General features: G+C 43.1%; 1 protein-coding gene across 3 annotated transcripts; it reads right to left on the bottom strand.

Moving 5' to 3' along the window:
• Positions 1–1,998: 1,998 nt before the first annotated feature.
• On the bottom strand, positions 1,999–26,579 carry ppp1r15b (protein phosphatase 1 regulatory subunit 15B). Of its 3 annotated transcripts, XM_031905548.1 has the most exons (5): positions 25,779–26,135; positions 21,028–21,149; positions 9,770–10,159; positions 6,004–7,206; positions 1,999–4,057 (listed from the first exon to the last, which is right to left on the bottom strand). In XM_031905548.1, the coding sequence occupies exons 4-5, from the start codon at positions 7,195–7,197 to the stop codon at positions 3,848–3,850; spliced, it is 1,404 nt and encodes a 467-aa protein (XP_031761408.1). In that variant the 5' UTR covers positions 7,198–7,206; positions 9,770–10,159; positions 21,028–21,149; positions 25,779–26,135; the 3' UTR covers positions 1,999–3,847. The 3 variants fall into 3 exon arrangements, with proteins under 3 accessions (XP_031761408.1, XP_031761410.1, XP_031761409.1); XM_031905550.1 differs by lacking the exons at positions 21,028–21,149; positions 25,779–26,135 and adding an exon at positions 26,490–26,579; XM_031905549.1 differs by lacking the exon at positions 21,028–21,149.

Raw genomic sequence — 26,579 nt, 5'->3', positions numbered from 1 at the left:
CAGTCCCTTCCCAGAGGCTATTATCCCCCCACTGCTACTATAGGTACCATCTCTCCCTACTATACCTGCTATCCCACAGCCCCAGTCCCTTCCCAGAGGCTATTATCCCCCCACTGCTACTATAGGCACCATCTCTCCCTACTATACCTGCTATCCCACAGCCACAGTCCCTTCCCAGAGGCTATTATCCCCCCACTGCTACTATAGGCACCATCTCTCCCTACTATACCTGCTATGCCACAGCCACAGTCCCTTCCCAGAGGCTATTATCCCCCCACTGCTACTATATGCACCATCTCTCCCTACTATACCTACCTGCTACTACAGGTACAACTAACCCACATCCCAAGGGGTTGAGGCCACAGGCCTCAGGTAAAAGATGCGAGTACAAGGGTCATACACACCTGAAATGTACGGTTGGCTGTGGGAAATTGAATTTCCAGTTTCTTGGGAACGTCTAGACAGAATATTGTCAAATGAAGCATCTAAGTTACATTTATACTCTTGACATTGGATTGAGGAATCAGAGAGCCGAGTGTACTGGTGAGACCTGCTAGGCCACCTACTATGTTCAAAGCATAGAACCTGACATAACTTATTTATTGCCATCATTCCTTAAAGGAACAGTAACACAAAAAATTTACTTTAAAGATATCACTTCTAAATACTTTTATTAACCTAAATAACTTTAAAAAATTGTGAAATTTTAAGTGGTTTTGTAATAAATTCCATTACCAGTGGCTTTCTGGGCAAAGCTTGAAAAGGCGATATGGCGATGGGGTAGACTTCCGGTTCAATCCGGAAGTTAATTTACAGCGTTCTTCTGTGTCCTATTAAAAGTGATTAATGGGCTGCTAGCGATGGGGCACAACGAAGGAAAGGAGAGGGATGGGAGACAGACCTTTTCACCTCTTCTGCTGGGTCTGCGTGTCTGTAAGAAGGAGCGGTGCCACAGCCTGCACGGAGAGAGGGAGGGGGGAGGAGGGGGATCTGAGCGGAAGTGGACTGAGAGACTTGGGAGAGATCTGCTGCCAGAGCTCAGTAAATCTGGGGTAAAGTACATTTACAAAGAAAACCACTAATACTATTGTAATTTTTCTATGATATATTTGCTAATTAAAGTATATAGAATGGATTTCTTGAAAGAAAAAATTTTGTGTTACATTTCCTTTAAGCAACAGAAGGGCACCAACACTTTGTTCACTTACACTACAAGCAAGAGTTTTCCTTGGACAACCTTACCTACTGTTTCTCTCAAGTAATGCCAAGTAAAAAAGTTGTGTGTATATTTAGGCAGGTCAGGCTTACTGTATGGTGGAAAAACCGGTCCTACTTTTAGGCGCTAAAGTATTTACCTATTTTTTTTTTCTTTTTCAAAGCCATGTGTTTTGTTTGTATAGTAGCGGCAGGATGGGTATAATTTAGTACAAAGCACTATTTGTGTAAAAAGGTATTTACAATTATGTATAAATAAATAAGGGCACCATACAATTAACTCAGATGCTTTATTTGCCAGTAGGTATTACGAGCAGACACAAAGGCACTCACTATGATTAGAAGAAAGGAGGTTTCATCTTTAAGTGAGAATAGTGTTATTCTCCAATTATGACTGGACACTTGCCCTATCCTGCCGTTAAGTCAAACTGGACTTATGATATGGCTGCTATAAAATGATAGATATTTATATAAATCAGCTGCCTGAATATTTGAATGGTAATGATAAACCATTGCATAGCTCTTTAGCAATGAATAAAATGTAAATGCTGCTGACTAAATGAGTCTGTATACAGTCATGCACTAATATGTACCTAAATGAAATAGGAGTCATTTAGCACGGGATTCATATGGGCAACATCCATACCAGGTAAGCTGCTGTATATTCCCATGCTATTTACCTGTGGGCGGAGCTGCCATAGATCCAGACTGGGTACCTGTCGCAGAAGCACCTTAGCTGTACTTCAGCTTTCATCATGGACCGTATAAACAGGGACCAATGGGTTCATTTACTTAACAAGGTTTTTATTAAGTACCTTAAAATGTATTTCACAGCAAATGTAAACAACTTCGCAACAGACAAAGCAACAAATGCATTCTAGAACAGGCACCCACATTTTCATGGTGCAGTTTTCCCCCTGACTGAAAGTCCAATGGATTTAGTGTAACTTGTATCCCCTTCTATAAGCTTATGTATAACTTTGTGTTGATAAATCATAATGCTTCCGGTAGTCAGAAACATGCGAACGGGGGACGGTCAGTGCAGAAGACATTAATATTAACTGTTTCAGAACCAACTTGACGTCTCATCTCCTCTTATTTAAACTAAGCACCTTTAAAAATATGAATAATGCAGAGCTACTTGGTAATCCACTTCAGTCTACAGCAGATTTATTTCACAGGAGCAAGGTATATAGATTGCAAGCACCTCCCCCCCTTACCACTACAGCACCCACTCAGGATACTGTACACTGCCCAGTGCCTTACAGGGGGTATGAGATGGTCACCTACTCAAACAAGTGCCAAGGCTGGCATCTGCTTACAGTTATATTGCCCACAGGCAACTCCCATTCTAAACGGCCTTAGCCCTAAGGGATGAAGTGGCAATGTATTTCAGGATAAAGATCAACTGTATAATAACATTTCCAATATAAACTGATTTGTTATCACAACTATATACATATTTACATATATTACAGGGAACAGGGCTGGTTTAGGGTAGGGTGAAAGGGTTATTCAATCAGGGCTGCCAGCATTAAGAGGCCCTTTCAGACTGAATATTGTAAATACAAAGAATATGTAACAACTGTTAGATAATATCAATATATACACATTAGGGGTGCCCAACCTGTGGCCCTCCAGCAGTTCTGAATCAGACAGTGGCTGTAAGGTGAATGCTGTCAGTAGCAATTCCACAAGCGTCAGAGGGCCACAGGTCGTCCCTCTTTTATATAGTTCCCCCTCTCAGCAGGGGCCCCTAACATTGCTACACAGTGAGGGCCCCTTTCCTCCCAGTCAGGCCCTGCATAGTGATTGCTTTCAGCCCACTCAAACCAAATGAATATGGTTTAGCCAGGGATCTGACAACATACAGCAGTGACCAGAAAACCTACACTTTTGGCTGTACTAAATAACATTGGAGACAAACATCACCACTGATACTGCCCATAGCAACCAATCAGCAATCAGATTTGAATGGCTATCCATAAGTTAGAAAACTAAAGCAAAGATCTGGTTGGTTGCTATGGGCAACATCACCAGTGATGTTTGTATCTCATGTTGATAAATACACCCCTATATACAGTAACACCAGTCCTACCTCCCCTCCCAATAAGAACTTCCTATTCACAATCATAGGATTCAAATAAATTATTCCATAGAAATAAAAAAAAGTATGTGCAGCCCAAGAAACAAAACACAAATTATAAAAGGAAACAATTCTCTCATTGGCACATTTGTATTAAAAATATACATATATTGGAAAATATATCTGCATTTGGTAAATACCTGGGCTTTATAAAACATGGTCAAACAGCAGTGCACTGCAAGTGTTGGCATGTAAGATTATGCTTAATACAGCGGTATTAGTGATAGCCCCCCACATCACTAATCTGATTTTTTTGCTATTAAACAGCAGACAAGTAAATCCTGCTTGCTCATTGGCTGTTATGAAGTGGCAGAAACGTTGCATCTTCTATGAGATTACCCCTATATTATGGGATATGTTAAAATAAAATTAACTGGACAACTGTAACTATGTAGTTCTGTTTAATAATGCAGAGCAGCCAGGGGTACATTCCCCTGACCCCTCACTACAAGGATTAAAATTCAAATGGACCACATAAAGCCGTCACTACTCATTGTTTCCTTGGAGACGAGCCCAGATTTTCTCTCTGTGCTGGGTTTCCAAGAGGTATGAAATGACACCTTCTGCCTCAGCAATGCGCCTCTGGAAACGGCAGCGATCTCTTGCGTATTCTTCCCATGGTCCTTTGCGGGCCATTCTGTAGGCATAGCTCCAAACCACCATGTGATGCACTGTGACTGTGGGTGAGAAATGCACCTGCAAAGTACAGAGATATATATATATAAATTTAACTGTCGACTTTATTGTACTGGAGTTTAAGCTCATAAGAATGATGCATTTAGATTTAAAGGAAAACTAAACCTTAAAAACAAATATGGGTAGAAATGTTGTATTTTATATACTGAACTTGCTGCACTGGTCTATAACAGTATTGAATTATGTCTCCAAAGTTGTGTACAGGAGCTCCCCATCTTGGATATTGTTAGAAGTGTCAGTGTAGTCTGAGCAGCTGTTAAGTAGCTAAGCTTAGGGGTTGTCACAAATTATCAAGCAGAAAATGAGATTTGTATGTCCTATAAGCTTATGCTACAGGGCTGGGTAATTATAATGCCAATTGTAATGGTTTCTGAGTTGCCATGTAAATATATAGAGTTGGTGGCTGGTGTGTTTGAGTTGGTAAGCGACAGCAGCACAGAGTATGTGTGGGGAATCAGTAGAAAAAGAAGATGGGGAGCACAGATCTTTTCTGATAAAGGGTTGCAGTTCCATTTGGGTAGTTCAGAACCCCAAAGCATAATGTGCTGCACTTTCAGCCCACTTCTTTGTCAAAGGGCACATAGCACCCTCAAATTTTTCCCCCGCTAGAGATGCAGGTTATTAGAGCTGGCAGTCTAATTGGGGTAAAAAGAAAAAGCACCAGCATTTGGCTGCCCACACCAGGAGGGAGCCCCCTGTGCAGGCAGCCATGTTGTGGCACTCGCTCATTATGTGCATGCGTGTAATGTTATGTAGGAGGGTGAACCACATCCGCCGCTCCTACATCAGGCACATGTGCATAATTAGCAAGCAGGGACACACACATTCAAACATGGCCGTCCGCACTGGGAGCTCCCTTCAAGTGCTAGCAGCCTTGCAATGGGCTGTATTTAAAAGATGAAAAAAATAAAATAAAACATTGTTTCCCCTAACTGGAATGCAGAACCTATTAGCCCACACCTCTGGGGGGAACCAATTAGAGCAGGGGCCCCACAACCTTTTTAACTCATGAGCAATATTTAAATATAAAAAAAACACAAGCATGAAAAAAGTTCATAGGGGGTGCCCAAAAAGGGTTGCGATTGGTTATTTGGTAGCCCGACGTGGACAGGCAGCCTACAGGCCCTGTATGGCAGTACAAAAAAAATTCAAAAATAGGCATCTGCTTTGATGCCATTGGAAGCAACATCCAAGTGCATGGTGAGCAACATGTTGCTCTCGAGCCACTGGTTGGTGATCGCTGAATAAGAGGGTGATAGGTGCCCTTTAAGCTTTAGTCCTCATTTAACAGTCTGCTCTCAATTTAGCTTATACCTTCATTGTATCACTTGTGAAACAAGCCCTTCTTACAACACTGGATATGGCAGATAAGATAAGGGTGTTTTAGGTTCCCAATCTGTGGGACTGCCCTTTGCCACTAAGAGGGTGGGGTGCATGTTAGAACAATGGGTGGGGTTGCTTTAAGTGAAGATCAGTTACAGCTGTCACCTGACCCATTTAAAATTGGATAGAGTCATACCCTTATTCTACACGGCTAATTAGCAATTAGAAGATGCATGAGGCAGACATAGTACTGGCAGTGCTGAGTCATGGGAATGGTTGCTATGTCTGAGTCAGCCAGGTCCCCATATAGCCTATTTGTCTGAAATATGACCTGTGCCGCTGCTTTTGTTACAAGAGGTGGCATCAGGTCCCAGTAGGCCACTTATGCAAGAATATGAAATTGTAGGTAAGAGATAATGCCTGTCATTATCCCACAATGCCCTACGTTTGTGTTTGTGGTGGGGGGAATAAAAAAACCCCAAAAACTGTTACATTGGGCAGGATTCAAGAGTACCCTAGTTATTTAGATTCTTCACAGCCAATCAGTAACAAAAACATGTATTGACCATAAGACTAAATGAAGTGGTATTGATATTAGCTCTCCGTATGAAGGACATACTTACTCTTTTAATAAAGCCCCCATCAAGTTTCTTGGGTTCATCTGAAAGTTCAAGTAAGTCTGCATTTTCTTGTGCCAGTTCTCCAGAACTGGGAGACAAGGGTTTAATGCAGGGGTTTTGTCTTTTATCCGCTGTGGGATTTCTACAGTTCTTGTTTTTTGCCTCGGCTCCAGACTCCCCTAATAACACTGAATATGCAACACTGCCCCCTAAAGCAGAGTCTTTCATACCAGTTACTTCCTTCTTTGGTCCGTGGGGTCTCTGTGCACTCTTTGTGGGCATGGCAAAACACAGAGGATTGTATGGATCATCATTTCTGCAGAAAGATGCCCACAGATCTTCATTAAATTTGCTACTCTCTGTGTCACTGTCAGAGCCCCAGGAGTCCTCATCAGACCAATCACTCTCCTCGCCGGACCACTCACTCTCTTCATCAGACCAATCACTCTCCTCAGTGTCATTTTTAGAGCCAGAGGTCCAGGGCTCTTGCATGCCACTGTCCGTTGATATATTATTTTCAGTAGAGCAGGATTCCTCATCCACCTCCTCCTCCTCCCACAGCTGCTCATCTTCCTCTTCCAACTGATTTATATCTGATGCTTCCGATGTGCTTGTAGCATCCTCATCATCAGACGGCAGATAAACCATAGACAGTATAATTGGGTTTGTACAGGAGGACAGGATGGCTTCTTTGTGTGGCAGCTTCTCCATGAAGCCCTGATCATCACAATTGCAATTAAGAGTCACAAGCTGCATGTCCTGAATAAGCTTTATTACACTCAAGCCTTTTTCCTTTTGCGGAATATGGTTTTGTGTAGGAGGTTCTGTCAGACCTATCCAAAAGAATCTCACTGAGATTGAGCTGTCCATTTCTACCAGGGATCCAAGCAGACCAAAACATAAATACACCAATGCTCTGGCTGCTTTCCCCATCCAGGCAGCTGGAGACCATTTCCAGTACCAGTGCCTTTGGTAGCCAAGCGTTTTTGCCAAAGACAGCAACATTTGCATGGTTCTGGCAGCCATTGAGGCCATAACAATTCCTGTGCTCATTTCAGTATGAATGGCTTGCATCTCGGGGTAAGCTCTGACCAAGTCCAATTGAAAAGCAGTCCCCTTGTGCCAATAAGAGAGAGGGGCAGTAAGGTTACTTGGGTACAAGGCAAGGGTACGGTAGTACCAATCCATGATGCCCATCGTTGCTCCCTAGAGAGAGGAAAAAAAGCAAACAGGCTGTTATATGCAAGAGACGGCAATATCTATTACACAAGTTGTTTTTCTTTTTACTCATGCTGTGCTCAGTTTAGAAGCCCCAGGCTGCAATGCTAGAAGCCTGCATACATTAACACTTTACTGCAACAATTCCCACAGCAGCCCAACGTGACTAGAGGGCTCCGACACTAACATGCCTATTTTAAAAGTACGAGAGAGAGAGTTGTGTCGGTCAGACTACACTCCAGCGAATAAGAGGATTGCGCCACCCCCAGCCCAGGCTGACAGGATTCCCGTTAGTAAGAGAAGCAGTCAGTTTCACTTTAAATGTACCTCTAGCAACCTGGATTGGAATATTACATTTAAATGCAGGGGGTTTTAAAATTAGATCTTCACTTTGCCAGTTCTTGCAGGGGAAAAAGGGTGTGACAGATGAGAGACAGTATGGCAACCCTTCTGAAATAAACCTCAGGTGCATTTTGGGAACCCTCCAAACCCATTTATGGCCCATTACCATAAGCTTTATAGCACAGGGTTACTATTTAACAAAACTTTGAAAGCACCGCAGATTTATAGCACACACAGAGGATAATTATGTACTCATGTACTTCCATTCATAGTGCCCTCAGCAGAGATCATTGGCATCTAATTGTTATGACTTAGCTGGAAAAATGATGTTGCCAACTCATACTATAACACCTTAATAGTATTCTAGGCTGATCACATAAAGCCCTTTGGATTCAAGCTATGGCTTGTGCACTTAGTAGGGATGGCTCAGTATCTGCAGGACATCTAAAGCCCTAGCAGAACATGGACATAAGACATAACTGGTTAAGCAAAAAGCACCAAGAAACCACAGGCCAGTTCTTTCTATATGATGTCCCACTTCTGGTTCTTTTGCACCTTCACTCACAGGTTACCTTGCACTGACTTCAGCATGAACCAATCCCATCATTTGCACAATGTCACAGCAAGACAAGGAAGGAGCACAAGCCCCAGAAACTTGGATAATACATACAGTGCACAGAAGCCTTTGTGCATTAGAATAAGAGAACATTTATAAAGCACCAACACGTGTGCAGGGCTGTACATTATAGTGTGCATTAAAGGACAAGGAAAGGCAAAGTCACTTGGGGGTGCCAAAATGTTAGGCACCCCCAAGTGACTTAAATCGCCTACCTTTTACCCTGGGTTGGTGCCCCTGCTCGGAGAGAGAATAGCACCAGCCCGGGGTAGCTGCAGCGCTTCCTCCTTTGCGTGTGCATGCGCAGTAGAGTGAAAAAGCCGAACTTTAACAGAAAAGTCGGCTCTTCGCTCTACTGTGCATGCACTGGTCCTGTGGTCCCGGCAAAACGAAGCAGGAAGTGCGCGCTACAGGTACCCTGGGCTGGTGCTGTTTTCTCCTAACAGGGGCACCAGCCCGGGGTACAAGGTAAGCGATTAAAGTCACTTGGGGTGCCTAACATTTTGGCACCCCCAAGTGACTTAGCCTTTCCTTGTCCTTTAAAGATATTTCCAGGCCATGAGCAGCAGAGTGTGCTGGATAAATAAGAATACAAACTTTACAACGATATTCCACTGTCACACAGGGCAAATTCTTCACATTCCTTAAGGCAAGGCTGTGCTTAATACGCCAACACTATATAAAGGGCAACAGAAGTGAAAGGACACCAGCTTTCTGCAAGTGAGAGACTGAGGCACAATTATATCAGTAAAAACTGGGTCTATAAGGCCTAAAATATTACAAGAGCTCTGGGGAAGAAAGCTGGGGAGCCTTGGAATCAATACTGTAAATATCCTCCAGTTACCAGCAGATGCGGGGAAATGTGAAATATGAGAATTCAACATGGAGCTCAGCGGCAACGTGTATTTTTAATCCTTACTATCTCTGGCTTTTGGAGAACGCTGTGCTGGGCAAGCAACCAACGCTGCCGACACAAGCCAACGCACATAATCCTATTTCCAGTGGTAGAGCCCGGCCTCTGTACAAGCCAATGGGTTGCTAGGGCCCAGCCCAAAGATTAACATATAAACGTGGCAGCACAGGGATCAGAATGTGACACCGCCCACGACAAACAGGAGACAGTATAATCCATCCAGATGCCGGGGCTAGGCAGACTGCCTTTGGACGCTAGCATATGGAGCTCTGAGTAACATCAGCAACTTTTACATTTCCCAGCAGCCTCAGTCAGACAAAGCAGCCCCCCCACAGACTGTACCAGCCAATGTGCTCATGTGGGTGTAGCCTGGCAATAATAGCCCATCAGCTCCCTTTGCCTGACATTAACTAGGCCTGGTACATTAAAGTCTATGAGAGCTGCTTAGGGCTCTGAAAACCCAGCACTTAACTGCCCCAAGTACAATTGCTCTTAAAGAGCATGCTGGGAATTGACTCCTAAAGCAGATGCATGCCCTGCTATTGTACAGCACTGCAGATTATGATGGCGCCATAATGACACCCAGGAAGGGTTATATTGCTCTGCTGTGAGAACAATCTCTATTACACTGAATTCTAACAAGGTTGGCAGGCTCTCCCAGTACAACAGATAGCCCTTACCTGCTTCTCAGCCAGTCACCACGGCATTCCAACAGAAATGGCTAGAGGTTTCCTGGGCCGGAGGCTCCTGAGTATTCACGCAGAACCCGATGCGGAGAATAACAGGTAGGAATCCCTTTCTCTTGTCTTGTTTCGTCTCACTCAGCACACAGTGCATTTTCCGTATCTCCCCTAAAGAGAAGTTAGAGCGGCAAGCCATGCCTCGGCATTGGTACTCTCACACGGTACTATTCTACTTCCGGCGTAAAGAAAAAGAAATGGACGCTTTACTCTCGAACCTCCTTATATAAGCTGACTCATAACCAGCCGGGATATTGTACCCAATCGGCGTGGTGCAGGGGCGTGGTCTCCGCGTTTCTCTTGAAAGTACGTGCGTTGCCTCCAGTCGCTCTGCAATAAAAACGAAGAGAGTTCAATACCGTTGCCAAGGTGTTGGGGGAGGGGGAAATGAAATATCACGTGTTCCTCTCATAGTCCCTAGCCATTCCGTGTGATTGAGAGGAGTAAGGCGTTGCGTCATGAAGCTGCTGGGACGTGACAGGACGCAAGCGCCGCACAGGGACTTACAGCCCAGCTCCATACAAAATGGACTCCTCTGCCCTTGCTCATATGCGCATTCCTGACCAATTGCCTTTATGATTAATAAAGGGGATTTATAATTAAATGTAATAGAAGTTAAAGTTTGTGCAGGTCTGTAATAAAAAGGGCAAAGTTTGCATTCAAACAGCTGAGCAGGTAATGCCCAGCAGCCAACAGTACTTATTTATATTCAATTTGGAACGTTTCCCTTGGCCACCCATCATGGATTTGCACCTAAATAAAAGCTGATCACTGCCACTAAAAGGGCCTACAATGCACTAGAACCAATGTAGAAAACTGGCAGCACTGGGCACAGCTAGGATCACAACTGGGCAAAACAGGACATAGGGTTGCACCCTCTGCTGGCCCAAAATACCAGCCTTCCTATTTATCTTTCTTCCCTATTAACATTGGGATCAAGCCAGTGCCGGATTTCTGATCCGTGCGCCCCGAGGCCAACCCCCATCACCGCCCCCTGCGAGTGCATGCATTCGTGTGGGCAACAATTTAAACTTCATACGGAGTAGTGGGGAGAGGTCCCCATTACTCCATTTAGGAGCAAAACTTCGGCGGGGCGGCATGCTGCCCCTAAATTTTTGCCGCCCTAGGCTGGGCCTTCGTGGCCGCGCCACAAATTCGGGCCAGGATCAAGCAGTATTTTTACCAATCAGGCCAGTAAAACCATTACAAGGGCATAATGGCTAAAATGCACCCAAACAGTGGTGTAACTATCAGTGCAGACCCCAAAACAAAAAAAAAACAAATGGACATGAGGGGCTCATGCAACTTACGTATTTAATCAACTGACCCCCAATTTAAAGACTTATTAGCACATTTCTTTTTACTATTTTTTTTTTATACTGACTAGTTATAGGGCCCCACAGCAAGATCTTGTTTATGTAACTTCTATATCAAGCAATGACAGCACAAAGTTTATGGCAAACTCCACTGACCCCCAATAAGCTGACTGTTAATTAATGCGTTAAGATAAATAGAACTCTTTATAAGAGATCTAATTATAGAGTAATATCATCTGTTCGTACTGCACCCACAAGGAGTGTGGCCAAAATATTTGTACTATGCTCTTGTGTTTATGGGTAGCCCCATATAATAACTTCTATGGGGCCGCACATTTTTTCATGAGTTTTTCATGAGTGTGGCTAAGTAAAGCAGAGGAACAAAAAATGAAAGTATGTACACTATAACCCACATTTTACAGGACACCAGAAAAAATGGTGTAAAATCAGGAAAATATACAGTGGATTATATATTGCTGGGACCACAAAAATGCTGTAATATGCAGGAAAACTTAACGTATTTCTGCACCCAAAATCATCACGGTCATATCCCCCTACTTTGGGTGTAATGTGAACTGCCGGATAGCACAGTACTTGCAGTTCTTGGCAATGAATGCTACACTGTGCCTTTCCAGGCCAAGAACTATCCCATCAGTACTGATGCTTTCACACAGATATGCCAACGACCCCTGTGTCATTAGGGTAATTATTAGCCAGTGCTCGATAAAAACCTAACGTCCTCTTCTCACTGAATAGTATCATAAAATTAAGTCTCAAAGCAGGCAGTGTCGGGGTGGGTGCAGGAATAGGTGCTGTGCCTGCACAGATTTTGGCACTGAAATGCATGCAAAAAGCCTTGCACCAAGGCTGATTTTACTTCTTAAACAAATGATAATTTACTGCAGGGCTGAGGGATACTTTGTCACACTGTTATTGAAGTTATGAAGCAAATCTGTTTTCTGGCCATAGAAAAAGGACATCTAGGCTGTGGGAAGGTCCCACACCCAACTTTAGTATATCTAGTTCCACTGGAATTACTTGCTTCCATGATGCACTGCTATTGCCCCATATTCATATTATTGTATTTACGTGCATTGCCAGCAAAGGGGCCCATCTGGGGACAAATTCAGCTACTTTTCTGCCAATTCAGCTACTTTTCCATTTGGTCCACATGTAGGACAAAACAAACCCTTTTAAAAGGAGACAGAAAGGTACAATTACTGGGGTGTTAAAAGTTATGCACTGTCCAGTGATTGTAATCACCTAGCTGATACCCCAGACCAGTGCTCCTGTTAGCAGAAAACAACCGGCCTGGGGGTACGTGCAAACAAGACAACCAAGCCACCAACTTGTCCAGGTGCCACTGATAAATAAGCCTATTGCTTTACACAAACTTATGTAACTGACAGCCAGAAATTCCGAGTAGACAACATTTTATGCAACATGGTTATTGAGATTCCTTTTCATTTAACACCACCTTATAAAACCCTGCTGAATAGCACTGCTGTGACTGCAGTCAGACAAGCACTTCAGCTGACACACACCTTACTCACGGGCAGCCCTACTATACACATGTCCCTCCAATACACATTATGTTACATAAAACCAGTCAGGAAATGTCATGGGCATGGCAGTTTGAAAAAAGTAGAATACAGGTATGGGAACTGTTATACAGAATGCTCAGGACCTGGGGTTTTCCGGATAAGGGATCTTTCCGTAATTTGGAACTCCATAATTTAAGTATGCTAAAAATTATTTAAATATTGAATAAACCCAATAGGCTTGTTTTGCCTCCAATAAGGATTTATTATCTCTTAGTTGGGATCAAGTACAAGTTACTGTTTTATTATTACAGAGTAAAGAGAATAATTTAAACATGAAATAAACCCAATAGGGCTGTTCTGCCCCCAATAAGGGGTAATTATATCTTAGTTGGGATCAAGTACAGGTACTGTTTTATTATTACAGAGAAAAGGGAATCGTTTAACCATTAAATAAACCCAATAGGGCTGTTCTGCCCCCAATAAGGGGTAATTATATCTTAGTTGGGATCAAGTACAGGTACTGTTTTATTATTACAGAGAAAAGGGAATCGTTTAACCATTAAATAAACCCAATAGGGCTGTTCTGCCCCCAATAAGGGGTAATTATATCTTAGTTGGATCAAGTACAAGGTACTGTTTTATTATTAGAGAGAAAGGAAATCATTTTTAAAAATTAGAATTATTTGCTTATAATGGAGTCTATGAAAGATGGCCTTTCGGTAATTCGGAACTTTCTGGATAACAGGTTTCCGGATAAGGGATCCCATATCTGTACATTTAATTACTGTACAAAGCTTAAAAAGTTCAAGCCCTGGAATCTGTAAAGAGACTTCACTGTCCGTACAGACACACAAACAAGCCTAGAGAAATGTTAACTTTAGTTGCCAGTTACCAGCATTAGACATGACACTATCTCTGGCCAACGAAAAAGAAAACAGAAAGCATAAATTAAAGGGGTTGTTCACCATAAAATTTACTTTTTGTATGTAGAAAGTGATATTGTTAGACAGTTTGCAACTGGTCTTCATTTTTTATTATTTGCGTTTAGGTTTTTGTTCAAATCTCCAGTTTGGAATTTCAGCAGCTATCAGGTTACTAGGGTCTAAATTACCCTAGCAACCGGGCAGTGGTTTGAATGAGAGACTCCAGAAAATAATTCAAACACTATACAAAATAAAAAATGAAGACCAGCTGAAAAGTTGCTAAGAGTTGGCCGTTCTATAATATACCAAAAGTTAACACTTACGGTGAAACACCCCTTTAAATGAGGGAAGGAAAAAAAATCAAAAGTTGGATATAATAGTAACGTAACCAAAAGGAAGAGAACAAGAAAGATGGGGAAGGAAGGGCAATAAAAAGGGAAGACACATGACAAAAAGTACATTTGCTTGAAAGATCAGAAAATTCAGTAGCGAGAATGAAACTCTGAATGGGGAAAAAGATAATCACAAAGCAGGTAAATGGTAGAGAAAACTAATGGGAAAATAAAACAGAAAGTGAAAATTAGAAATAAAAAGGGAACATAAGACAACAGTTTAAAATTAATAAGCAGGAAGTTTGGCAGCTAAAAGGCACAAGGGATTGTGTAAAGTGAATAATGAAAGAAAGGTGTATAAGGAACAGTAACAATATAATGCACTGTTTGCTTTAGAAACACTACTATAGTTTATATTAAAAAGCTGCTGTGTAGCCACGGGGGTAGCATTTCAAACTGAAAATAGGGCTAAATGGCACAGGTCCCATTGCAGATAACATAACCTCTTTAGAATACAATAGTGTTTTACAGAGCTAATCCATTTGCTATTTTTTACTTAGTTCCAGCTTGAAATGCTGCCCACACAGCCACACAGCAGTTTATTTACATAAACTACAGTATTCTTTCTGAAGCAAACACACCAGGTTTACTAGTGCAGGGCAGCAGTATTACAGTTTCATTTTTTGGTATTACTGTTGGCAGAATTTGAAAGCAAAAGCATGTGAAGATATGCAAAACTAACATGCTGTACAAGAGGTGGCATAAAGAACGTGAAAAAAAAGAGAAAGCCAAGGCACAAGGAGGTAGCAGAAGGGAAAGTGAAAGGGGCAAAGGTTACAGATATAGAACAGAATGTAAGAAATAGGGTAAAACAAAGTTACCACTAAGGGTGAAGACACAAATAGCTACTAGTAGCGGCTACTTGTCATGCCTACTAAAATAGACAATGCTGATCATTTATTAATAACTGTCTCTACTGTCTCTACGTGTGTTTTAGCAGAGGCAATTCCCAGTATTGTCTATGACAGGGTATTTTCTGGCATTTAGTATCCGTGACAAGTAGCTGCTACTAAGTAGCTCAGTGTGTCTTTACCCTAAGAGCAGTGGCACACAGGGTGTTTAGTTGCCCGCAATAAATCTTCACTATTGCAGGGGACTAATCTCAGCATGCCATCCCACCAGCAATAATGTAAATCACCGGTGGGATGGCATACGCGTCGCTTCGGTTTTCACTAATGGCCCGAACTTTTCTGGCGACGCAACTTTGGCCGACTGGAGCAATGCGTATACCATCCCACCAGCGATTTACATTCTTGTTGATGGGATGGCATGTCAGGGAGATTAGTCGCCCACAACAGTGAAGATTTATTGCGGGTGACTAATCACCCCATGTTCCACTGCCCTAAAGGTATAAAACATAAAAGGGCAGATAAAAGTCCCCTTACATCAGTTTGCTTTCTATTAGGGTGATAAAAATAAAAAGTGCAGCCTGGGTTTACTTCCAAGTACAGAAAAGTCCCCAGGGGTGCAGTTTGGGTAGGGGGAAAGCTATTAAAGGAGACATATCCTATAAAAATGATGAATGTACCAGGGAATTATACTCCTCTAGATATAGAAGGAATGTGCTTAAAGTTGTGTTTCTGACTGATTTATTGAGAAATTCCCCCAAATCCCCACTAGCCCCACCCATCTGTTCCACTTCCTGCTGGCTGAATTCTCTGGATGAGCTGGGGAGCCGGCGGCCCTCCATACCCTGCACTGTAGGATAGGAACCAATCAGCAGCTAGGCTGACCTGATAGGGAACTGAAGCCTGTCTGTGCTTGTGTGAGTGCAGGGCTGTGATTGGCTCTCCCCCTCCTACTGTGCTTCTGGCAGAGACCGTTAGGCCACGCCCACTCTACATTTCACACTGGACAGAGAAGTGAGAGAATCTATAGGGAGCTCCAATAAAGGGGCCATTTTTACAGAGAGGATTAATTTTTAGCCCAAAGGGAAACCAGCACCGGATATTATTCATAATTGCCTACAAAATTAGCCATTTTTCCCATTTATCCAATATGTCTCCTTTAAGAGAATATCCCTGTTGTGGTTTTCTAATCTAAGGACACAAGAAACAATCACACAGAGACTTGTGGCAACTAAAATCAAAAGTAGGTGTGAAGGCTGCCCCCCATTAGGCCCTTAAGGTCCCCATACACGGGCCGATTATAGCTGCCGATATCGGTCCCTTGGACCGATTCGGCAGCTAATCGGCCTTGTATGGGCAGAACCGAGCGGCCTGGCCGACCGATATCTGGCCTGAAATTGGCCAGATCTCGATCGGCCAGGTTAGAAAATCCAGTCGGATTGGGGACCGCATCGGCTCGTTGATGCGGTCCCCGAACCAACTGCCCCATGGCCGCAAATGTAATCCGATCGTTTTTTTTTTTTTTTAAGCTACTTGCTACCCGATACCCGTAGGTGGGGATATCGGGTGAAGATCCGCTCGCTTGGCGACATCGCCACCGAGCGGATCTTATAGTGTATGGGCACCTTAAGCCTTGTTCACATTCAGCCACTGACAATATGTTTGCGCTAACCCTATTGTACTACTACAGTGTATCTGTAACACTGGCTCCTCTATAGTACATACAAAAACTAAAGCCCTCTTTAACCAAAATATTTCATTTCTTTTGGACCCGCACTTTTAAACTTTGTACTGTTGACAATAACATATTCAAATCCAGGAGATGATTCAGAGATTATTTCTGTCTTTACAATGAATATTGGCAGGTCCTTGCATCATTTGCTGTATTTCAGTGTAACAAAGCAGAATTGCATTGTGTTGCCCTGCTGCGCGTATCAGTCCCTAGGTGCCGAGGCCTACGAATTCCCCACAGCTTACGCAGGAAACTATAATTAATCTTCATTACAGCTCAGGGAGACCCAATAATGGGCTTTGTCTAGTGATTCATTTATTGACATGCTATTGTTAGGCACTGGGAGATATTATATAAAGATATTTTTCAGTTTAATGTGTTTTCTATATAATACTGAGAAACGTGCACATTAATTGTTGGTGCAGGGCAGAAGCCTCTTAGTCAGGTGAGATGCTTAGTCAAACATCATGGGAATCACAGTAGGTATGAAGAAGCACACTCTGCATCATTTAGGTGTATTTCAGTGTAACTATCTCTGTTGCATATACCTTGTTGCATATAGCCACAGGCAGGCTCTCTACCACCCCCTACCTGCGCATTCATAGAGGCAGAAAGTGACTGTGGTATCAGGGAGCAAAGGATCCCTATCATTACTGCCTGCCCTATGGCATGTGGTAAGGACAGGCTGCCTTGCGCCTTCTGGAACTGAACCATGTACCCTTTAAATCAGGCATTAAGTGCCTATTGCAGGTATGTCCTCAATGCAAAAGCTCTATCTGAATGGGCAAGGGGGTCCACCCCCCCAGTTCTGCAGCGCTTGCTTCTAAAAAGCATAAATAAATGAAGCACATGGCTTGCTAACCTTTTTCTTTAGTTATTGGTATGGTATATTGTAACTGTTAACTCTTGTGCTCTTATTTTACTGCTGTAACTCTTAAATGATTGTAAGACCCCCTGTTTCTTTTAAATGAATATAAAGTGCGGCATAACTCGATGGCGCTATATAAATAAATGATGGAGGTATCAGCTCTCTATACCACTGGCTCACCTGGACAGACAGGACTCCACTAAACTGTAATTACTCTTAATTACAATGCATGGATATCCAATTATGTTGGATGCTGGCCATACACTGAAAGATCTGCTAGTTTGGCAAGGTTACCAAACAGCGGATCTATTTGCGATATGCCCACCTTCAGGTTGTTGGGATGCCTGCCATCATAATGAGGGCCCCATTAACGCGCCAATATGCTCCACGCCCCAGCAGGATTTTTAAACCTGCCCGATCAACATCTGCTCAATTTTCAGCTAGATATTGTTCAGGTTCTATTATTATCATGGGAATCACAGTGGGTACAAGGACAATTTACATCATTAGAGTATTGTAGTGTAACCAGAGGGGTGGCATATGGCCTGTTCTGTTTCTCTAAGGTTTTAGGAATTGCTCTGACAGGCACTTTTGCTGCTTAATGTTTGGCAGAAATTGAGAAAATGTGGCTGCAAACGTCTCTTCTCCTCTGACAGCTCCTGTATGGACTGGCTGATATCTGATTATTCTGATGTAGGGGCAGTGAGACAGGGTTTAATTCCCTATAAAGAATGCAGAGTGCTTCTCCCTGCATAGAGTGATCTCATTCTGGTATTTTGTTAGTGGGGCTGGGTACTGGGGTGGATAGAGCAGCCTTCCCAATGCCAGCACTCTGCTTGCAGAACCTGAGACTCCCCCCAACTACATTCCTTGATCAGGCTCAAGCCCAACCAGTTTGCTCACAGCCCACTCCAAATGAGCGAGCAGGCAAAGTTTAAACTTTAGAAGTGGCTGAGGAGGGAAGACTACCATAGAGTAGACCCCTCAGGCCCCCTGGGCTGCATGCTAGAACATTACATATATGGGATCTAAAGACAGTGGAGCATCATAAATTTAGATTGCTGCTATGAAAAACAGCACAGACAGACTTACAGGCCAACAACTATGTAAGTAGAGGGGATACCTTTTTAAAATGAAAAATGGACCAGGTTCGGTGTGGACTGTGGGATAGGGCATTAAGGAGGCAGATCAGGTTGGTATTTGGTAGATAGGGAGTGGGTCTAGTGGGACTGGGGTGAATCAAGAGCATAAGAGGGCAGGCAGGGCAGGGGTACAACCATTTAAAATGACAAATATACTGGCAAAAACAATTCTCTAATAAAGGATTAAGGATTAATTCTCTAAGAACCAAACCATAAAATAAATATTGCTAGAAATGCCATATTTTATATACTGAACTAACTACAGCCTAAAGGTTCAGCAATTTTATGACAGTAATGATCCAGCCCTTTACAGTTGTCACTGGAGCTCCCCATCTTGGATTCTGTTAGAAGTGTCAGTGACACTGCACATGCTCAGTGGGCTCTGGGCAGCTGGTGAGAAGCTAAGCTGAGTGGTTGTCACATCTCAAGCAGAAAATTAGGTTTGCCTGTCATATAAGCTGAGGCAACAGGGCTGAAATTAAATTCTGATGCTAATTGCACTGGTTTCAGAGCTGCCATGTAATGAGTGTATGAATAAATTACTATAATAAAACTGTCTAAAATTGTGACATTTATATTCTGTATATACAGTGCATTGTGAGAGGGCCCCTAAGCTCAGGTAAGTGAGAGCAGCACAAAGTATGTGCAGGGGAATCAGCAGAAAAGAAGATGGGGGGCTGCTGGGGGAATATTTGGGGCCACAGATCTTCCCTGCTAAAGGGCTGTGGTTACCTTGGGCTGGTACAGAAGCCCAAAACATTATGTACAGCATTTCTAGCGTATTTATTTAGTTAAGCTTTACTTCTCCTTTAAAGGAGAAGGAAAGGCTAAGTCACTTGGGGGTGCCAAAATGTTAGGCACAATCACTTGGGGGTGCCTAACATTTTGGCACCCCCAAGTGACTTAGCCTTTCTTTCCCCTTTAAGCAAATAATTCTAATTTTTATTAATGATTTCCTTTTTCTCTGTAATAAAACAGTAGCTTGTACTTGATGGTAACTAAGCTGCACAAATATATTGGTAGTGAAACAATCCTACTGGATTTACTTCATGATTTTAAGCAGACTTATGGAGATCCAAATTATGAAAAGATCCCTTATCTGGAAAACCCCAGGTCCCAAGCATTTCATTTTGGATAATAGATCCTGTACTACATACAAACAGTGTGGTAACCCCATATATAAATTTGGCCATCACAGCTTGAACCCCCTAAAATAGCTCTGTGGAGGAGTTAGCTTATACCAATTTTGGTAAACTCTGCCCCATCTCACTGCTTCTTTTTATCTCTAAACTATTTGAACACTTATTATACAACCAACCCTTTTAGTGCCTGATAATGGCCTGCTGGACCCCCTACAATCTGGCTTTTAACCACAACATTCCATAGAAAGTGCTCTAACATGGCTAAAGGTGACAATACAAGGGCAGATTCTATCTGCCGATTTGAGTCCTTCAGACCGATTCAGCAGCTTATCTGCCCCTATATATGGGTACCCCCAATGCGCCTACCCAACCAACATCTGGCCTAAAATTGGGCACAACTTGATCAGACAGGATTGATTTTCCAGTTGGATCTGAAAGCGCCTATGCCTGCGTTTTTAATAAGATTGTTTGGCCTTAGTTCCAGACTGGTAATTAAAATAGGTCCTGGCATTTAAAATACACATAGGCCCCACTGGCCCATTAAAGGAAGACTATACCCCTGATCACGGTAGGTCTCTATAAAAAATATATTGCATAAAACAGCTCATATGTAAAACCAAGCTTCATCTAAATAGACCATTTTCATAATAATGTACTTTTTTAGTGGTATGTGCCATTGGGTCATAGGGATCATAGGATTCACAGTGCACACAAACAAGCCAAGGCACACATACATGTTAGGCCCCATCAGCCAATTAATGGACAGAGTTCTGCCTTTTCACTCACACACTACTTCAGGTTTCCGTCAGAGCTGCATTATTTCCTGTCAGCTGATCTCTGAGAGAGCACACAGCCCATCACTAAATGGTGGCTCAAGGGAAAGGGTGTAAAAGTGCAATATTTTCTGATATATATTTAATATTCCAGTTTGGTGAGATTATTTAATACTTTAACCCGTTAGTTAATTATTCATTCTGGGGGTATAGTTTTCCTTTAAATATACTGTGCATCTTACAGCAGCCCCTGTGGTATTTGCTAACACCGGGTGATATTTAGTTTGGGGGGGCTAAAGGTGCCATATGTGGGATTACAAACTGATGGGCCAAATGCTTAGCGGTGTCTTTCTTAGTACAAAATATTGACTTTTCCAGTGAGAAAAACACTTTGCAGTAGGGTTGCCGCCTTGTCTGAAACAATACCAGCCCACCTATATGTTTATCTTTCTGCTCTATTAATAACATTGACAACAAGCAGGATTTTTAGCAGTTTGTAGGTAACTCATGACACATACCTCTATGCCACCAACGAGCACTTTTCTGCACCCAAACCATTCAGCAGCAAGTTGCAGTGCATCTTACATGTCTGACTTCTCATCACTTAATATTCCAATAGCTCACATACCAGCAACTGAGTCTGTGACAAATAGAGGGAGCAGAATCAGTTGTGTGTGTTCCTCTTTGTCCCAATAGCAAAAAGTTACTCAATTTTAAAGTGAAACCCAGAGACAGATATGTGGGTGTGGTGCTTAAAATGCTTTTTATCTGTATAGTTTTACACAGAGGCTGCAATATAACAGTAATACAGCCAAGCACCTTTTTCAGCAGAACTGGACTGGGATTCAAAATAGGCTCTGGTATTTAAAATACACAGAGGCCAAAACAGCCCCCACCAGCCCACTAATAGTGACCGTCTATGGCATCTTACAGCAGCCCAATCCACAGGTTGCCAGTCCGGGCCTGTTTTTAAGTTATGTTTCATGGCAACCATCAACAATATGCCAACTTCACATATAAAGCCTCAGAACATACAGTTTAGTAGTATAGATGCAACACCAGCTTCATTTCAGTGCACCATTAGACAATAAGTTTAAATGCAGAGCAAACTTCATGTTTAATTTACACTAAACTTAATAAATTCATTGTTCAAATAAATTCATTTAAACAACACCTTATTAGTTTGTGCCAGCATGGTTTTATGCGTAACAGATCTTGCCAGACTAATTTAGTTGCCTTTTATGAGGAGGTGAGTAGGAACCTTGATGCTGGAATGGCAGTTGATGTCATCTACTTGGACTTTGCTAAAGCGTTTGATACAGTACCTCACAGAAGGTTAATGATCAAATTAAGGAATATTGGCCTAGAACATAATATTTGTAATTGGATAGAGAACTGGCTGAAGGATAGAGTACAAAGAGTGGTTGTAAATGGAACATTTTCTAATTGGACCAGTGTGGTTAGTGGAGTACCGCAGGGGTCAGTCCTTGGGCCTTTGCTGTTTAACTTGTTTATTAATGACCTGGAGGTGGGCATAGACAGTATTGTTTCTATTTTTGCTGATGACACTAAATTGTGCAAAACTATAAGTTCCATGCAGGATGCTGCCGCTTTGCAGAGCGATTTGACAAAATTAGATAACTGGGCAGCAAACTGGAAAATGAGGTTCAATGTTGATAAGTGCAAAGTTATGCACTTTGGTAGAAATAATATAAACGCAAACTATCTACTGAATGGTAGTGTGTTGGGGGTTTCCTTAATGGAGAAGGATCTAGGGGTTTTTGTTGATAACAAGTTGTCTAATTCCAGGCAGTGTCATTCTGTGGCTACTAAAGCAAATAAAGTGCTGTCTTGTATAAAAAAGGGCATTGACTCAAGGGATGAGAACATAATTTTGCCCCTTTATAGGTCCCTGGTAAGGCCTCACCTTGAGTATGCAGTGCAGTTTTGGGCTCCAGTCCTTAAGAAGGATATTAATGAGCTGGAGAGAGTGCAGAGACGTGCAACTAAACTGGTTAAGGGGATGGAAGATTTAAACTATGAGGTTAGACTGTCGAGGTTGGGGTTGTTTTCTCTGGAAAAGAGGCGCTTGCGAGGGGACATGATTACTCTGTACAAGTACATTAGAGGGGATTATAGGCAGTTGGGGGATGTTCTTTTTTCCCATAAAAACAATCAACGCACCAGAGGTCACCCCTTTAGATTAGAGGAACGGAGCTTCCATTTGAAGCAGCGTAGGTGGTTTTTCACGGTGAGGGCAGTGAGGTTATGGAATGCCCTTCCTAGTGATGTGGTAATGGCAGATTCTGTTAATGCCTTTAAGAGGGGCCTGGATGAGTTCTTGATCAATCAGAATATCCAAGGCTATTGTGATACTAATATCTACAGTTAGTACTAGTGGTTGTATTTATAGTTTATGTATGTGAGTATAGATTGGTAGGTGTGGGTTAGGTGTGCTGGGTTTACTTGGATGGGTTGAACTTGATGGACACAGGTCTTTTTTCAACCCTATGTAACTATGTAACTATGTAACTATGTAACCTTATGGATGAAGACACTCGGAACTACTAGTAGCAGCTACATTTTCACAGCTACTAAACACAAGAAAATCCCCTGCCATAGACAATACTGAGAATTGCCTCTGCTACAACACATGTAGGAACAATTATCTGTAATTGATCAGCACTATCTATTTTAGTAGCCATGACAGGTAGTGCATATTCACCCTAAGGCTACTGCCACATGGGGCTGATTCTCGGCCTGCGGAAAAGCACAGGCCAAGAATCAGCCCCTATACTGGCATCAGCCTTCCTGTACGTGTGCACCTGGCGCCACTGTGCCAGCACAAAGAGCAGATTCCAGTGCAGAAACACCCGAGTATGCATTTTGTCGCCAATATCTGTTTTGTGTGCCTGCACCCGAGCTGCCACACATTTACTCTGGGCACACACACAGAAAAAGGCTGCATGTATCCATAGGCCAAGAATCAGCCCAGACAAAGTCTGTGTCAAACTCAGCAGCAAACATAATGCACACCATTTGCATCTTTATGTGTAACAAGGCCCAAATTTCAATTAGATTTATGGGAGAGTAATGTGCTGAACACAGTCTCCATACTTGTTATGAACTAAATGCTACATACTGTCACTGCACTGGGTTCTCGCTGCAGATATTTTCAGGCCTGAGGGAAAGTGATACCAGCAGTGGAGCACATTGGGTTACTTACTGACTCACACAATTGGATGCAGTGACTGCATGTTGCAGATATGGGATCCTTTATCCTCTATAGGGGGGCCTGCGGTGATTCTTCTGAAGTGGGTCACTAACTATTTTGGCCAGGGAAACATTTTTTGCAGGAGGCCTTGGCCCCCTTAGTTATGCCACTGCTGGACAGTTCTCCCAGTCCATGGCCCACATGGGAGGTATGGTTTGGCTTCTGCTTTTTACATTTTCAAACAAATGACCCTGACATTGAAAGCAGTTCAGTACTCTGTTCTACCTAGGGTTGCCACCTTTTTCTATAAACTCTACCGGCAGGGCAGGCGGTGACCACACAAGGTGGGTAATAATGTAAAAGGGGTGTGGCCATGACATCACAGGGGAGGAGTCTGGGCATAAAGGGGACTGAACCACATCATCAAGCATGGAATTATGGGGATTTTGTGAGTATGGAGGGAGAAAAAAAGGGGCAGGCTGGAGCTGAAGTGATTAGCTACAAATTTACTCTCAAGTACATTACCAGGCAATTTGTAACAAGCATAATTTCTCGATAGGTACACACTCGGGTGAATGTGGTTTAAGAAATAGCTTTATTCACAATTGTCCTGACGCGTTTCGTGTCTTTCAACGCATAGTCATATGACGGGGGTACTCACTCCAGACACAGGTGAAGGTGGTTTAAGAAATAGCTTTATTCACAATTATCCTGACGCGTTTCGTGTCTTTCAACAAGTAGTGTGTTAAAAGACATGAAATGCATCAGAACAATTGTGAATAAAGCTATTTCTTAAACCACCTTCACCCGTGTCTGGAGTGCGTACCCATCAAGAAATTGTGCTTGTGACTGCTGGGTCTCCCTTTGCTACGGGTCTGGGGCGCTGCACCCAAACCATTGGATCAGTGGGGTCAATGTCCATGAAAAACTGATTTATGTGATAATTTAATGAAGAAATAGTTGTGAAAATGTTTTTTCCCTGGGAGAAGGGCAAGACACGTGGACCAACCGTGAAGGGGTAAGCGAATGCAAACTGATACTGACTGTTTCAAATTTTAAATTAGGCTTGATGTGCTGGGTGGCAAGTTTTGGTATTGTTGTATTTAACTGTGGTATAAGTCAATTTGTAATACTGGCTTCAGCACTGGCTGGTATATTGGCTGTAATACCCTTAGGCTGATGCCACACGAGGCGTAGGGCTGATTTTTTCGGCAAGCGGAAAAACACTTGCCGAAAATTCAGCCCTACGCCTGCTACTTGTGCCTGCACCCGAATGAATGGAATACGCTCGGGTGAAGGCACAAGTAGCCGATATACGCATGAAAACGCGAGACTTTGCATTCTCTCGCGTTTTCATGCGTATATCGGCTACTTGTGCCTTCACCCGAGCGTATTCCATTCATTCAGGTGCAGGCACAAGTAGCAGGCGTAGGGCTGAATTTTCGGCAAGCAAAATCAGCCCTATGCCTCGTGTGGCATCAGCCTTACACTTAGCCCCTGGATCACCAATTTAAGCTCTCAATTAGTCCCAGTTTTACCTTTTCTCACCTCTCTGCCCAGGACCTGACTGTTGTGTCTAGGATTGAAACCTGCCCGGCCTTATAAAAACCTGAGCTGCTGGGGCAAAAATTGCCTATAAGAATTTACACATTTAAAATCAAGACAGGACTTTTCTGTACGCCTTTGTCTTTCCCCCAACCTTACCCTCACCTAGCATTCCTTCACTATACATTGTATGCCACTGCCACCTATGCCACATCTCCACTAGGGCTGCCCCCTGGCTGGTAAAATGAAGCCTGATGGCAAAGTTATTAATAGGGAAGAAAGATATAACAAATATATAAATCCTGTGTTTTTTCCCAGAATAGGTGGCCACCCTACCCCCAGCTCAGTCGGGCTACCAAGCTAGCTGAGAATGCATCTGAGTTGACTTTTACCTCCCCCATTGATTTGTTTGCTGCTGAGCCAGCACTACCAGGCTGCTTATAGAAGCGGAATCTCCATGTTAGCTAGGATGGCAGTGTAACTGCGCTGAACATATTTGTATACACCTACCCAGTGCCACCATGTTACCCAGCGATTCACACAGCTGGTTTAGCAGTCACATAGGTGGTTTAGCAGTCACACAGCTGGTTCAGCAGTCACATAGCTGGTTTAGCAGTCACATAGCTGGTTTAGCAGTCACATAGCTGGTTTAGCAGTCACATAGCTGGTTTAGCAGTCACATAGCTGGTGTAGCAGTCACACAGCTGGTTTAGCAGTCGCACAGCTTGTTTAGCAGTCACATAGGTGGTTTAGCAGTCACACAGCTGGTTCAGCAGTCACATAGCTGGTTCAGCAGTCACATAGCTGGTTTAGCAGTCACATAGCTGGTGTAGCAGTCACACAGCTGGTGTAGCAGTCACACAGCTGGTTTAGCAGTCGCACAGCTTGTTTAGCAGTCACATAGGTGGTTCAGCAGTCACACAGCTGGTTCAGCAGTCACATAGGTGGTTTAGCAGTCACACAGCTGGTTCAGCAGTCACATAGCTGGTGTAGCAGTCACACAGCTGGTTTAGCAGTCACACAGCTTGTTTAGCAGTCACACAGCTGGTTTAGCAGTCACACAGCTGGTTTAGCAGTCACACAGCTGGTTTAGCAGTCACATAGCTGGTTTAGCAGTCACACAGCTGGTTTAGCAGTCACATAGCCGGTTCAGCAGTCACATCACTTCCTAGTCTTTTCCCAGCCGTGAATTTTCCAGTACATTCGGTTCTCATGACGTACCTTCCGGCACTTCCCACGGCGGAATGCCTTCGGAAATAACGCTGACGTCTCCTCGGTCTCCGCCCCTCGTTACCCCGGCAACAGTCACGA

Source organism: Xenopus tropicalis, chromosome 7 (assembly GCF_000004195.4).
Source record: "Xenopus tropicalis strain Nigerian chromosome 7, UCB_Xtro_10.0, whole genome shotgun sequence".
In the NCBI taxonomy this organism is placed as follows: domain Eukaryota; kingdom Metazoa; phylum Chordata; class Amphibia; order Anura; family Pipidae; genus Xenopus; species Xenopus tropicalis.
This window is presented reverse-complemented; position numbering and strand designations above follow the sequence as displayed.